At 34.1% G+C, this 14,826-nt stretch overlaps 1 protein-coding gene across 1 annotated transcript; it reads left to right on the top strand.

Moving 5' to 3' along the window:
* Positions 1-8,187: 8,187 nt before the first annotated feature.
* LOC149788053 (lactose-binding lectin l-2-like) lies at positions 8,188-13,305 on the top strand. Its single transcript, XM_089975713.1, has 5 exons — positions 8,188-8,419; positions 9,185-9,273; positions 10,851-10,941; positions 11,965-12,196; positions 13,052-13,305. Exons 1-5 carry the CDS (start codon positions 8,377-8,379, stop codon positions 13,080-13,082), a joined length of 486 nt encoding a protein of 161 aa, XP_089831839.1. The 5' UTR covers positions 8,188-8,376; the 3' UTR covers positions 13,083-13,305.
* Positions 13,306-14,826: the final 1,521 nt, after the last annotated feature.

Below are 14,826 nucleotides of genomic sequence, written 5' to 3' on the forward strand. Positions count from 1 at the left end.
TCACATTACACTCACGCAATCTGGAGCCATGAAAGAGTACCATTGTATACAAAAAACCATCAACAAACAAATCCCACCGTCAGACGGAAAACGAGAGTAATACGTGAGTACCATTGATGAGCAATGCCATCAACATATAAAAAGGTGAGATAATGATGCGATGAGATCTTAAAAGGAAAGGAAGTCGGAGAACATAGTAGGGTCTTTGTCAAAAGGGTTACCACTGCATCATACATTAGACTCAGCATCTTTCTAACCCACAGCCCACTATAAAGCAACAGCTATCTATTTGTACCAGTTGAGAACTGCGATATAACTCGGAAGCAAAGACATACAAAGGATGAGTGTTACTACTGAGTTATCCCCCCCTCATTCCCCCACCCTTTATTCCACTCACATTTAAAAGAAATGCATCAAAATGGATCGAATATGTTTTGTTCAAAATGATTATTATCTCCATTGATATTATTAGTAATTCTTTGCAGAGCTTTGTCATATTTGAGTGTGGTCAGTACACATATCTATGGAGTAATGGTGTTATAGTACCCTTAGCGTAGTTGATAACTCTTAGGGTATTACACATATTAGAGAAGTAGCAAAATGTTAATTGTAAGATATTGAATGAAATGGTGTGTAAATGGGCTAGTAGGTTATGAAACAAATAACTGAAATGATCATTAGGCTTCCAGAAGTTATGACTTGAATGAAAGAGTATGCAAACGGGTTCATAGATCTGACGAAAAATAATTTGAAAAACTAATATGGTCCACTATCGATTGAATGTTTGTGCTCAATAATTTCCAAGCTGTTAAGTATATTGCATTTTCATCGATTAGGAGAAATCGTTCGATGAAATCGAGTGCAGTATGTTTTGATATAAATTTGCTAGTTACAGGATTACTTCAGTAATGGTAAAGGCATTAGGTGCTATATTTATTTATAATTCTGTAAAATCTTGTATCAGATACATTAGTAGTTTTTTTAGATCCTTCTGACACACAATATGTCCTTAAATAAGGACACTCTCTTTTACCAATATTGTATGCAGTTTTTATAAATGTTATTATTACTGGTATGCAGCCTAATGTAAATTTAGATGATGTTTTCTCTCTAGATGATGTATCTCTGTTTTTTTTATAAATTTATGCAGATGATGCGGTAATTTTTGTATTAAAAAAGACAATAAAGCAAACATTACAAACCCTGCTGAATAATTAGGAATATCTCGATACTGTGTTTCATGGTTGAATATAGAAGCATTTGAAGCTGTTATGTCTGTAAATTGAAAAAGAATAAGTTTTGAGCCTCGGCGTAACATTAAGGATCAGAAGATAATTTTGCATAAGTAATTAATAGTTAAATTATTTTCTAACGCAAAAAGAATTAATGATAATTCCGTCTTTACATTTTATATAATTTAATGATAATTTTCTTCTCACTGGGTGAAATACATATTATTTTTATATTCAATAGAATGTTTCTTATTGTAACAATTTAATGGTGAATACAGCTTATCTTTTGTTCTATGTATAACCCAATGAGAGAAATAGATAAGACTTCTGTAAAGTCTACGGCTTTACATGAAAACAAGTTTATTATCTATTATGCATGAAACCTTTCCATATATTTTTGTTTTCTTTGTTCGACTGATCGACTGATCAACCAAGTCAGAACTGTACGGAGTGTCAAGTGATATAATTAAGTTCTTAGCTCAACCTTTTATTTCTCAGGTCAGCGCCTGAAATCATCGTTGGTTGATTGCGTGGAAAGCTAACTACTTCAAATGATGATAGGGATGCCGATTGAACCATGTAGAATATTTTTATATGACCTATATGTAATAATCAGAACCGATAATAAATTACATTTAAAAATTGAGACTTACGTTACTTTTTGTCTTGTTTTTCTTCCTGTTTGTTTTCATTTCAAGATATGTGAGAAGGTCGAGATAGGCCTGTTTGAATACGACCCTTTGCTGTTGAGCTTCTTGTAAATATTGGACAAAAATTTAACTCTGCTGAGATAGGAGAAGTAATCCCCATCATAGTACACGCAAATTTATAGAACATTCACTAATAATGAGCAGAAGGTTTTTGTCTGTCACACCTCAACAATTTATTTTTCTATTTATGATTGAAGAAAATTCTTTCCGTGAAAAATCTAGATAATGAAAAAGTTTATAAGCATAATGACAATGACAAGCCCCGCATCTAAATCCATTATCAACATCGCACTATCAAATGACAAACCCCGCAGATCCATTATCAACATCACACTATTAAATGACAAGCCCCGCATCTAAATCCATTATCAACTTCACACTATCAAATGACAAGCCCCGCATCTAAATCCATTATCAACATTACATACACGAGACGTTGAGAAGCACTCGTAACGTGCCTCCATCACATGACCTGCCGGAATATAATGAAACCAGACGCCACCCCACATCCCTTGCAAAACAAAGAATAAGTTTACACAAAAACAAAGCCCTAAAGAATGAAGTAGAACGTATTTTCCTTGTATGGTACAAAATGGGGTTTCTGTGAATATTTTTAAAACTGAGAATATTACACAGAAAATAACTTGCACATATAAATCTAGGAGTTAAGTTTTAGTTTTCGTGGTTTGTTATCTTGGTGTTGTATACAGAGAGATACACGAGAGAGAGACAGACAGACAGAGACAGAGAGACAGACAGAGACAGAGAGAGAAAGAGAGTATCGGTTAGATATATGCAGATTGGAAGTATGCGTCCATAAGTGACCACATATATCTTTAAAGTTGCATACTATGTTTATTTTATACCACTCCCACCTACCACCATAATATTGAAGAATAAGTCATGTCACAGTAACATACTTCAACACTTCAGTGACTATCTACATCTGTCATATCTGGAGAACTATTTGGATCCTGCCGGCTCTTCATTCATTTGGCTTGATCTGAGTATACATATCCTAACGTACAATTTTGCTATATCAATATTTGCTATATCAATGAAACGTAACTGTGATTTGCATACACACACTGGATTGTTATCTTTATCACTCAGTACCTATCATTTTAAGCACTGACAAATTTAAACCTATTTTCCTGAATAAACTTGTGCTACCAAGATTTTCTGTCTTTTGACATCTTCATTGCTTGTGTTACTGTGATGATGGGAACCATGTTGCTTAAGTTTGTATTTGTTTATGAGATATGGATGTATATATCCATCTATGAATATGTGTGTGGTGATGTGTGCTTAGTCGTGAGGGAATATGGGCTCAGATGGGTGCCGTTTACCCGCGGACTTGGGTTCGAATCTTCATAGAGTATGAAATAAAAATTATCTAACCTGTATGATAGTATTATCTGTATTAAAATATTAATTATGCCTACTGTTACCAAGCATTCTTCTATAGGAATCCAGGGATAAACACTTTCCATTCTGTCTGGTGTATATTTATAATTCTCTTTCGAAAAATGCGAAATTATATAACTATCATGCTAGTGGCTTTCCACCAGACTCACTATTCATAAGCAAATCTATGAAAACTCTAAGAAGAATATCACAGATATAGTCCATTCAGCGAAATCAGTCCACTACACTACTATCATCATGGAAAGTTCCACCTGCAAAGAGCTCTTCGAGATTACTAACAAGCTAATATCATGGAACAAATGTACACCACTTCCAACTACCTTCTCTCCAGTCGACCTTCCGGACATGTTTGCAAATTTCTTCCGTGACAAAGTACAAACCATTAGAGATAAACTTGACACCATAATTTCAATTGACTCGTCGTCACCATAGAGTTGGGGAACAGAATTTGAGCGGCAACCATTAGCAGCATTTGAACCTGTCTCTATGGATTTCGTACGTACAATCGTGATGAAGAGTGCACCAAAGTCATGTGAACTTGATCCAACTCCAACTTCACTGCTGCTTGAGTGCTTAGATCCAGTATTGCCTTCACTAACTGATGTTATTAATACCTCTCTCTCATCCAGGGAATTCCCATGATTTTTCAAAACTGCCATTTTAAAGCCTCTGCTGAAGAAACCAACACTTGACCATAACGATTTAAAGAACTACCGCCCAGTTTCTAATCTCCCATTCATATAAAAAATCTTAGAAAATGTTGCTCTATCCCAGCTTGTATCGCATCTGAATTCAAACAGTCTTTTTAGCATTGTACAATCTGCATATCGCCCTTGCCACAGTACTGAAACTACTCTTCTAAAAGTAGTTAATAAAATTCTCTCTGCGTTGGATAGCGGAAAGATTACAGTCCTCACCTTCCTTGATTTGTCTGCAGCATTTGACACAATAGACCATGATATGTTACTTCGTCGTCTCCAGCATGTATTTGGCATTCATGATACAGCCTTAATGTGGTTCAAGTCCTACTTGATCAACAGGACACAAATTGTGTCTGCAAATGGAATACACTCCAGCCCAGTTGATATATGCTGTGGTGTTCCACAGGGGTGTGTTCTTGGACCTGTTCTCTTCATTCTGTACACTCAGTCGCTCTCAAGTGTCATAGAACATCATCCAGTGTCTTACCAATTGTACGCTGATGACACCCAAATATACAAACCTAGCCACACAACTGAAGTTGATGCTACCATCCAAGGTGTAGAGAGGTGCATTTCTGATGTGAAATCATGGATGACATGTAACAAGCTGCAGATGAATGATGATAAAACTGAGGCCATTCTGATCACAACACAAATACTTTCTCATTCACATAATTTACCTCAGACAATAAATATCAAAAACACCAACATTAAATTCACACAATCAATATGAAACCTAGGTGTTACTCTGGAGAGTACTCTCACATTGCACCAACATGTCATGAACACATGCAAAGCTGCATATCGTGAGCTGAGAGGCATCAGTTCAATTCGCAAATATCTTTCAGCTGATACCACTAAAACACTTGTGTGTTCATTAGTACTTTCAAGACGACTATTGTAACTCAATTATTTCTGGTTCATCTCAATATCTGCTCCAGAAACTTCAAAAAGTTCAAAACACGGCTGATCGGATCATACTTAGAGTACCACGATCAGAGAACACCTCCCCGCTGATCTGTACCCTACACTGGCTATGCATTCGATCCAGAATCAAAGACAAAAGTTGTTCTCTCTGCTACGTTTCACTGTCGGACTCTTGTCCAACATACCTATCCGACCTCACTAATGTGTACACACCAGCAAGATACTTACGCTCCTCTTCTGACAATCGTATACTCATCATTCCCACTATGAAAACAAAGTCATATGGACAGCGTTCTTTTGCATACCAGGGCCCAGCAATGTGGAATGAATTGCTCACTGAACTTAGACACAAAGACACAGTGATCACATTCAAGAGTGCTCTTAAAAGTCAATTAATTCAAGAACAAACTTAAAGACCTAATAATGTTTCCTACCTTAAATATTCTCAGCATGTTTTTTTAATGTTTTCTAATTTCATGGTGTTTGTTTTTGTAATCATATCATTATATCATTATGTTTTTTATCTTATAGGGGTTGTCTAATGTTGTAAAGCGCTTAGAGCTTCTGAAGATTAGGCGCTATACAAAGTCCTCATTATTATTATTATTATATATATATATATATATATATATATATATATATATATATATATATATATATATATATATATATATATATATACGTTTTTGTGTTGTAGCTCATTTCCGAGTCTTAAGACGATGTTTTACCAAACCACTGTAAGTTTCTAATGATATTCAAGAAACAGTATAGTTGGAAATCTTTTCCGTGTCAATTTGCAAATTTCGTATGATAGTCATGAGTCTATACTTAACTTTAAGGGGCCCCGAGTGGCCGAGTGGTCTAAAGCGCTCTCCGTTACGGATCACTGCTATCTCACCTCTGCGTGGTTTCGAGTCTCGGATTCAGCTTATGTGGGTATGTGAGAAAGCTTGCCAGTAGCTTCTCGTGGGCTGGTGGTTCTTTCCGGGGTTTTCCAGGTTCATCCTCCACTATTAATACTGGCCGCCATGTATAGCCTATCGTGTGCTGAAAAATGGCGTTAAACCCTACAACAACAACAACAACAACAAGAACAGGAGCTTGACTTTAAGGTTTTGTTATATCTACTCCCTCCTTCTCTTACCCCTCTTCATTCTTCATATTCATCTGCTGCTACCTTAAGACCTGAATAACGTAACACCGTAATTCTTTAAAGAGCCTTAAGAAGAACCAATGTTTCGTTGGTTATAGTTGGAGGAGAGGCGATGACATCAATCTACATCCTGATTCACTGTACTATTTCCTTTGTTCTTCACATTAATGTGCAATAGTTATTGCTTAGTTTGTCGTTGTGCTATAAGGCTTTATTTTTATCTTCTTCTTCACAAACTTATGTCAGTACCATCTGCGTGTGAAAAACCAAAACCACCTATTTAAAATGTTACTTCAGAGGGGTTGCGGAAGGAGCAAAATGGAGAGGTGGGGTGGGGGGTAAATACATAGAAATAGATTAGCTATCCGTACAATTTATGTAACGTTTGCTAAAACACCAACTATACGGGGTAGTTGTGGGGTGTCGGTTTCTATTTTAAAAAATCAGACTTTCATCGGATAATTTTAACCACGAAAACATTATTCTATGAGTTTGAATATTTACTCTGACAACAGCGTGCGTTCTTTTGCTGAAGAAATGTTCCACATTTTAGCCTTCCTTCGCCTTTACAAGCTATAGTAATGTCAGTGGTAAAACAATAAGAAGAAGATTACATTGACAGAAAGACTACGTGAATTTCATCGTTCCATTATACTTGGAACGACCTGTTGTCAACAGACCTTTACACGACGATCTGTAAATCATATAGTTGCATCGAAAATAAAATGTTCACGAAGTTATCAAAATAAAGAAAATATTCTGCATATACTGATTCAGCATGAGCATTCCGCGAAAATTTTACAATTTTAGATAATACATATTTGATTAATATACCTTACTTATAAAGATTTTTATCTTCTACTATAAGAAAAGGTAAGAAAAACATACACAAAGATAACCTTTCATTAAAAAGAAGGAAAGAATTATCCTCAAACAAATAAAACAATTCCGGGGAAGAGTCATTGGTGACATACGATACTTTGTGGTGGCGCACAAAAAAAACAAAATTTCAATAGATATAAAAAAGAAAAGGCTCAGAGTATTTTGTCTTTGTGAAAATATAAATAAACCGATCTTTTATGAACACCCAATGTTTTAGGTTTTATCTTAAGTACCAGTTAACACTGAAAGAGGTCAAGGGAATAGTAAAATATTATTTTTTTTTAAAAAAAGGTTACGGCAATGGGAAAGAGAAATGTAATAATCTCTGGAACGAATGGAATGAAAATACTGTTTCATCTCTCTGCCATCTATCTGTATACTGTATATGTACTGGTATTGACCTATGGTAATGGGTGTGAATGCTTTTGTTTGCAGTTATTGTCATCTTGTCAGTATTTTGTATGTAGTTATTATCATCTTGTCAGTATTTTGTATGCAGTTATTATCATTTTGTCAGTATTTTGTATGCAGTTATTATCATCTTGTCAGTATTTTGTATACAGTTATTATCATCTTGTCAGTATTTTGTATGCAGTTATTATCATCTTGTCAGTATTTTGTATGCAGTTATTATCATTTTGTCAGTATTTTGTATGCACTTATTTAAAGGATCACTACTGCATAATCTGAAGAAAAAATGAACAATTGCAGATAATTTAAGTATTCAAAATGAAATATTTCTGAGAAACATCGATACGCCACCAATTTGCGACATTTGAAACCTTGATTTTTATCTTTTTTATTAAGCATTTTCACAGTTTGACATATTTTATTTGACTTTTATATGAGTGAAATGATTTGCGCTAATACTGCTGTTGTAACTTAAATGTCGAAAAAATAAAGATGAAGAATTTGTAAGTTATGAAATAAGTTGCTCACTCAGCAAGTTGTGACACATGAAATATACAACACTACATGATAGGTTCTTTATTTATGCAAATGTTACGCATTGTGGTACTAGAATGTTATGGTTTCTTGTTTAGTTGACATTCTTTAGGTATGCATTAAAATTTCATACCTCTTCTTGGAGTCACACTAAAAACCGATTTTCAATTTTAAAATTTTTCTCCATTTGCAATACAATATTCAATGTATATTATTCACCTTTTCAGTTGTACGACATGTTCTTAATATTGTTCCTTGTCCCATATCACTTGCCCCAAGTAACAGATGGCTCTCCTCTCATTGATAAAACCAGTTCTGCAGTTATATATAATGCTTGACAGAAACCGTCAAAAGCTCAGAACAAAGTATTCTTCAAGACAGGAAGAAGAAACGTCAAAATGAAATTGTTTCTTGTGACCGCAGCGGCTATCCTTCAGACGGGTGAGTATCGCCTCAGTTACGTTTTGGGCATGGGATTTTAAATTGGGTTTCTGAGTAAGTTCCTTACAAAATTCAATTGTTCTTTTCCGTTGTACCAAAATTTATGAAAAATTTGAAAGTGCTTGTATAACATTTTGCCCGTATGTACGTGTATCCAAGGTAATTCTTTGTGAAATACGAGGTCTTATCTACACGCATTTATTCGGAATAGTTTGTACTTTGCTGTCCATTTTGGTGCATAAATTGAAGCATTCGTAATTTGCGATCAGACCAACACAATTCCTGTATAAGTATAGTAACGATCAAGCATTGCAAAACCTTGTGGAATGATATTTGAAAATATGAAGTCATTTTTAAATCAACATCACTTGAAAGCAATAGAGAATATATATATATATATATATATATATATATATATATATATATATATATATATATATATATATATATCACTTTGTAGCTTTATGTATGCTATTTAACAGAGGATCACAATGTTAAATAGAAGTATAAATATGCATACACATAAGATGTTACATTGTATATACATAATGTATCATACATCACTGAAGTTCCGCCTGGACTTTTGCAGGTTACGTGCTAAAGGAAGAATTCATATATATATATATATATATATATATATATATATATATATATATATATATATATATATATGCATGGATACATATATATTCATAACATCAACGCTGATGACACCGTTTAAAATGATATTTTTTAGGAAAGTTCACATTTCAACTTTATTTATAGCGCATGCAGCATGTGGGTCCGGATGGATACCTCATGGAAACAGCTGTTACAAGTTTACTACTGATGTACAAAATTGGGTGGGCGCAAGAGTAAGTATACTCTTAGATGGCAATCCCGATTTATATATCCTAGGTCACCTGTACAGCAAAGTTTAACGAATACAAACCAAGCCGTCGACGGTGTGTTATCTTTTAGTTGTGTGAGACTGAAAAATCCTTGACGAGTGCGTGTACTACAACACTATCAATGTTACCTGTATGTTAATCGTGATAAACACTGTATATTTATTTTAGAATGAGGTAAAATCATATTGCTTTGCTCTCTAATATATGCAAGTCATGACATATTCTCAGATTTCACATTTTGATCGATCGTACTTCTTTAAAAGGACTTCATGACAATCAAACTACAAAATATAGACAGCACTATAAACTACCACACTGCAGACATCAGAGCGATATGACTGAGAAAATGCTGATGCTACGCTAAAGATCTCTCTCTCTCTCTCTCTCTCTCTCTCACACACACACACACACACACACACACACACTTTTTGTACCGCATGATATATGGATATGTATCATGGGCCAGTGGCCTGTTGCAAATAAACACTATTAATGTTACTATGGTGATTACATTATAATAAGCAATTATAATTACTGTATTATAAAACTTATAATCAACTACACCTGGGATCTATTATATTGACTATATTTTATCGCTCGTAAAAAATATCAATGGAGAGACTATTTAAACATATCAATTAAACCAGGGGTTGGCAAACTACGGCCCGCCAAGGTTTTTCATACGGCCTAGGAACAAGTAATCATTCTCACTGACTATGTTCATGTTACTCTGTTTATCAAATAAATGTGCTTCTTTTGAAGTTTAAGTTTAAGTTTTCAAATATTAACAACATATTAACAACTGAAAATGAATTAGATGTTATTTAGAAAAACCTTTTGTTTTTGCTATTTCAAATATTAATTATTTTACTTAATGAACTATGCGGCCCGCGACAGGGTGTAAATTTGTGTATGCTGCACTTGCACTGGAAAGTTTGCCCACCTCTGATTTAAACCAATGCAAAACACTATAAACATACAATTGCACACACCATTTAAGCACATCATTCTAACTAAAGGGAAATACCATTAACATGTCATAAGTTGGGATTGTTTAAGTATATCGTATGAAGTCATAAAAATAAAATAAACATGCCACTGAAGAGACTATTCAAGCGTAATGTTAAAACGTTTGAATAACAATATGAAAATATCACCACAGCAACTATTTAAGCATGTCATTGATAGCCCCTAAAACCTGAAATGAATTTAATTGAATGTGTACAGTTAACCAAATATGTATTATTATTTTCGTCCTGAAAAGTGAAAACATAACAATGTTTGTCTTCTACAACAAGACAACCTATAGTGAGATGTATGTATGTCTAGAATTCCAATTTAACCACTACTCGCCATGCCTTTGATATTCCAATTCACAAAGATTTAAAGCGCGTATTTAAATAAACTTAAACAGCTACATGAGACTTCTGATTTGCTATATATATATATATTGCAATCCATAATCTAATAATGTGTTTCTTTTACTCTTTAATCAAATATTATTTTATGTTCAATGCATTCGAATCTAATCATTGTTCCAGTCAATGTGCAAGTTTCACGGGGCAGATCTGGCTATGGCGGAAACTCAAAGCGAGAACGAATGGATTAAATCAGAGGCTAGAAAAGCAAACCGTAAGTAGTGAAAGCCAGGTATACTCTCAATGAGTATTTTTCGAGGCAATTTCAAAACAGACACAAACAAGACAAACAGTAAAAAGAAAAGAAAGTGTTGAGCTTACAAACCTTAATTTCAATTATGGGTATGGGTCTGATGAAAACCTTCATAGTTTTTAACAGGTTCGCAGTCAGTTTTCTTTATCTTAAATGAATCCTTGTTACACGCGACACATTGATATATCTCATTCACTTGAAAGGATTACCATTAACCAAATAATCTGTATACTTTATCTATATATTGCATTACGTCTTCCATTATCCTAACCGGTTGTATTTTTCATACTGCCTTATGTCTTCCACTATACTAACCGATTGTATTTTTATACTGTATTACGTCTTTAATTATCCTAACCGATGGTATTTGTATACTGTCTTACGTCTTCCGTCATCGTAAGCGATTGTATTTTGATACTGTCTCGCGCTTTCCATTATCCTAACTGAATGTGTTTTTAATACTGCATTGCATCTTATATAATCATATTCGAATGTATTTTATACAACCTTATATTTAACCGTTAAATATAAAGTCTTCATTACATTCTGAAACACATGCCAAGTCTTCACGTCAAAACATTCAGAAAGTACAAGGGAAATAATAGGCCGTAAATCTTTGACGTTAAAGTAATGCCCATTTCAAACGTATTATAAATCTCGGAACGTTTGTTTCAACCGCACAATTATAACAATGTATTGCTAGCATTTTAGCATTCGCGTCTCACCAAGTTCCAACTTTTTCCATGTCCCTCCATTTTCGTATTTAGCTGCGACTTTCAAATGTATATTTAATCTTGATACAAAATATTTCCACAGTGCAGCGTATTCACTTTAAGTTTGTTGCACTGATATAGTTTTGGTATATATCATTAAATATTCCTTTAAGAGTAATAATGATATGAAATAAAATATTCAAACGGGGTCAAGAAAGCTCGGCTAGCAATTGCATGCCGTAGTTTGACCATGTTTGACCATATCTTTCAGATACTGCTCCAGAAGAAGGTTTTTGGCTCGGAGCCACGGATTTCATAGAGGAGGGACACTGGTATTGGCAATCTACTCAACCCTTTGAGTTCACCTACACAGATTGGGGTCATTTAGAACCAAATAACAGGTTCAACAGACAACATTGTCTGGCGATCCTAAAATTCTTCGACTATCACTGGGGTGATGAAAAATGCGATTGGGACAATCTGAACTACGTTTGTGAGAAAGGGTTAGTGGGTACTTTGCTATCTATCCGCCGCAGAACTTTCTTTATACAACTATTTCGTGTTGTTATGTTTCATTTTTGAAAATGCGATCTAAAAATGTACATCTCATTCATTTATAAAAACGTGTAGAGAGATTATGTGCCAAGAACATGTTTCAATGTATCCGTCAACGATACTAATTTTATCGAAATATTTGAGTTTGGAACGGAGTGCGGGAACTAGACTTTCGCCAGATCTTGAACAATTCAGTTTATCCTAATGGATGAATCACGAATGTGTAACTATGCTTAAATTCGCCATATTCAACGATTAGGAAAATTATATATATATATATATATATATTGCAACTTTACTGGCTTTGGTTACTTACTTAGAAACATGAGCATAGTCAGGGGATGCAGCTTGATAAGTACTATAAACATATTGCAAAACGAGGTCGCTGTGATCAGTATTGTAATATATATATATATATATATATATATATATATATATATATATATATATATATATATATATATATATATATATATATATATATATATATATTACAGTACTGATGACTGTGTGTTTGTGTTATCTATTGTAAAATATTTTACTTCATGTAGTATGTTTTCATTTGTCAGCCATATTTGTCTGAGATTGTATTTAATCTTTACAAATTGAAATAGCAGAGAGAGAGAGAGAGAATGGACTTAAAAAATTACTACTTCTTAACAAGAAAATTAGTTTATATCCTCTCCTCTACAGCCTCAGTAGGTATCCATATTTTAAGTCCTGCCTCAACTGATTAGTCACGTCAAACTTCACAGGAGCGGGTTCTATCGATAATTGAGTTTCTTTTTTTAAACTTTTTTTAGGTCAATGACTGGAATACACATTATTATTTGATCGTGTGGAAAAGTTGAGCTACAGTGGGGAAGCCTAAATAATGATAGACATGCTGTATACATTGGACATATGACTATTATGTAATGATCAAGACTAATTAGAATATATTTATTAATTGAGTCTCCTGTCATTTTTGTTTCGTTTTAGTTGATACTCATGTACATTACAAGATTTGTAGAAAGAACACAAAAACATATATTTGAACACACCTCTTTGCAGGTAAATACCCATACGTATCTCTAAATAGATTTAGTTTGTTTAAATACCGGAAGCTAGACCAGAGGTAGTATTTGTTTCAAAATAACCTAGCTGCTTGAATTCAAATGCTCTCGTATCTAGTTATTCAATGAAATTTATGAATTTCCAGTTTAAACGAAGAGACATTAAACTACAAAACGTATCCGTTTATTTATATCTGAGTAAATTTGTTTCACTATAGTTTCATGTTTTACTCATAAATACATCTTGCAAGATTAAGGTAAAAAAAATAAAGATAGCTAATCATCAGGGTTGTCTTAACGGGCTGGCGATACGGGGGAAAGGGGACGCCATTTTGAGGAGTTAGCGATATTTTTCGGAGTAGGGTGGGTCCACACTTGCTCCGAGCGGCATTTCATCCGGCTCAAACTTGTAAAAGCCATGATAATGACAAAACCGTTAGTCGTGGAACGAGCGTTCGTAACTGTGGAATATTTGAAAACCACAGCTTTAGAGCCTTTTCGTCATATCTTCCACTTAGTTCATGACCATGATACGTAAATGTTATCCAGTCTTTAATCATGATAACTGGTCAGGGGATGTATTTTGATTAGAATTGCTAGCCCATTACATAAATAGTGCAACATGGACCGTATATTACGATACACTAACCTTGGGTTCATTTTGTGTTTGATTTTCATTTCTCGGGTACTGATCGCTCTACAACTATGACATAAATGACGATATGCAGCTCTGTTAGTTCCACGACCATACAGCAACACAAGCTCATGGTGACCTATATTGCATCTTTACTAGCTTTGGTTACGATTTTACGGTTTACTCATGACCACACGAGTTTTTGGCATGCTATGTTCATACAATCCTACTTAAATGCATGAGCATAGTCAGGGTATACAGCTATAAAAGTACTATAGCCATATTACAAACGAGGTCGTTGTGAACAATATTTCAATATTCAGATTTATTTTGTCGCGTGCCATTTAATGAGTGATGTTTATGGTAGGATCATGAAGGGTGACATTTGGTTGCTCTCTTTTAGTACTACTTCCTTTGTCCAAAAGAATGTCACAATGAAATAAATTTTATATATTTCGAACATTAGGTTAAGCATCTCTATGTACCTTATGACTAGACAGATTTTTCCATGCTATATAGCTATAAATGACCGATTAGTTGAAAGTAGAAAAATACAGATATTTATTCAATGGTAAATTTTCCATATTAATGACTATACTTTGTGTACCGAGTCTACCCTCAGCAGTTACACTGTGTACTGTACATGGGAATAGGAATGCATTTCATTTGACCCTCATTTGTAGTGGCTAATCAAAGTAATTATTGACTGTCACTGCAATGTTATTAAAGCTAGTGATTTTCTTCCGTGTAAATCGACTTTCTTTGTATCGAAAATCACAATAGTTTCTGAGCCTAATTTAAGAACAATGACAATAAAAGAAAAAGAAAACTAATTCCTGCGTTTTTTGTTAAGGCATTGCAATATTTCTGCTAAATGTTAAATATCTTT

Source organism: Sinohyriopsis cumingii, chromosome 11, assembly GCF_028554795.1.
Source record: "Sinohyriopsis cumingii isolate HCF-2022 chromosome 11, ASM2855479v2, whole genome shotgun sequence".
NCBI classification, from domain to species: domain Eukaryota; kingdom Metazoa; phylum Mollusca; class Bivalvia; order Unionida; family Unionidae; genus Sinohyriopsis; species Sinohyriopsis cumingii.

Coding starts and splice junctions, on each gene's coding strand:
- LOC149788053 (XM_089975713.1), top strand. CDS start 8,377: ATGAAATTGTTTCTTGTGACCGCAGCGGCTATCCTTCAGACGG. Junction 8,420..9,184: donor AGCGGCTATCCTTCAGACGG/GTGAGTATCGCC, acceptor CTTTATTTATAG/CGCATGCAGCATGTGGGTCC. Junction 10,942..11,964: donor AGAGGCTAGAAAAGCAAACC/GTAAGTAGTGAA, acceptor CATATCTTTCAG/ATACTGCTCCAGAAGAAGGT.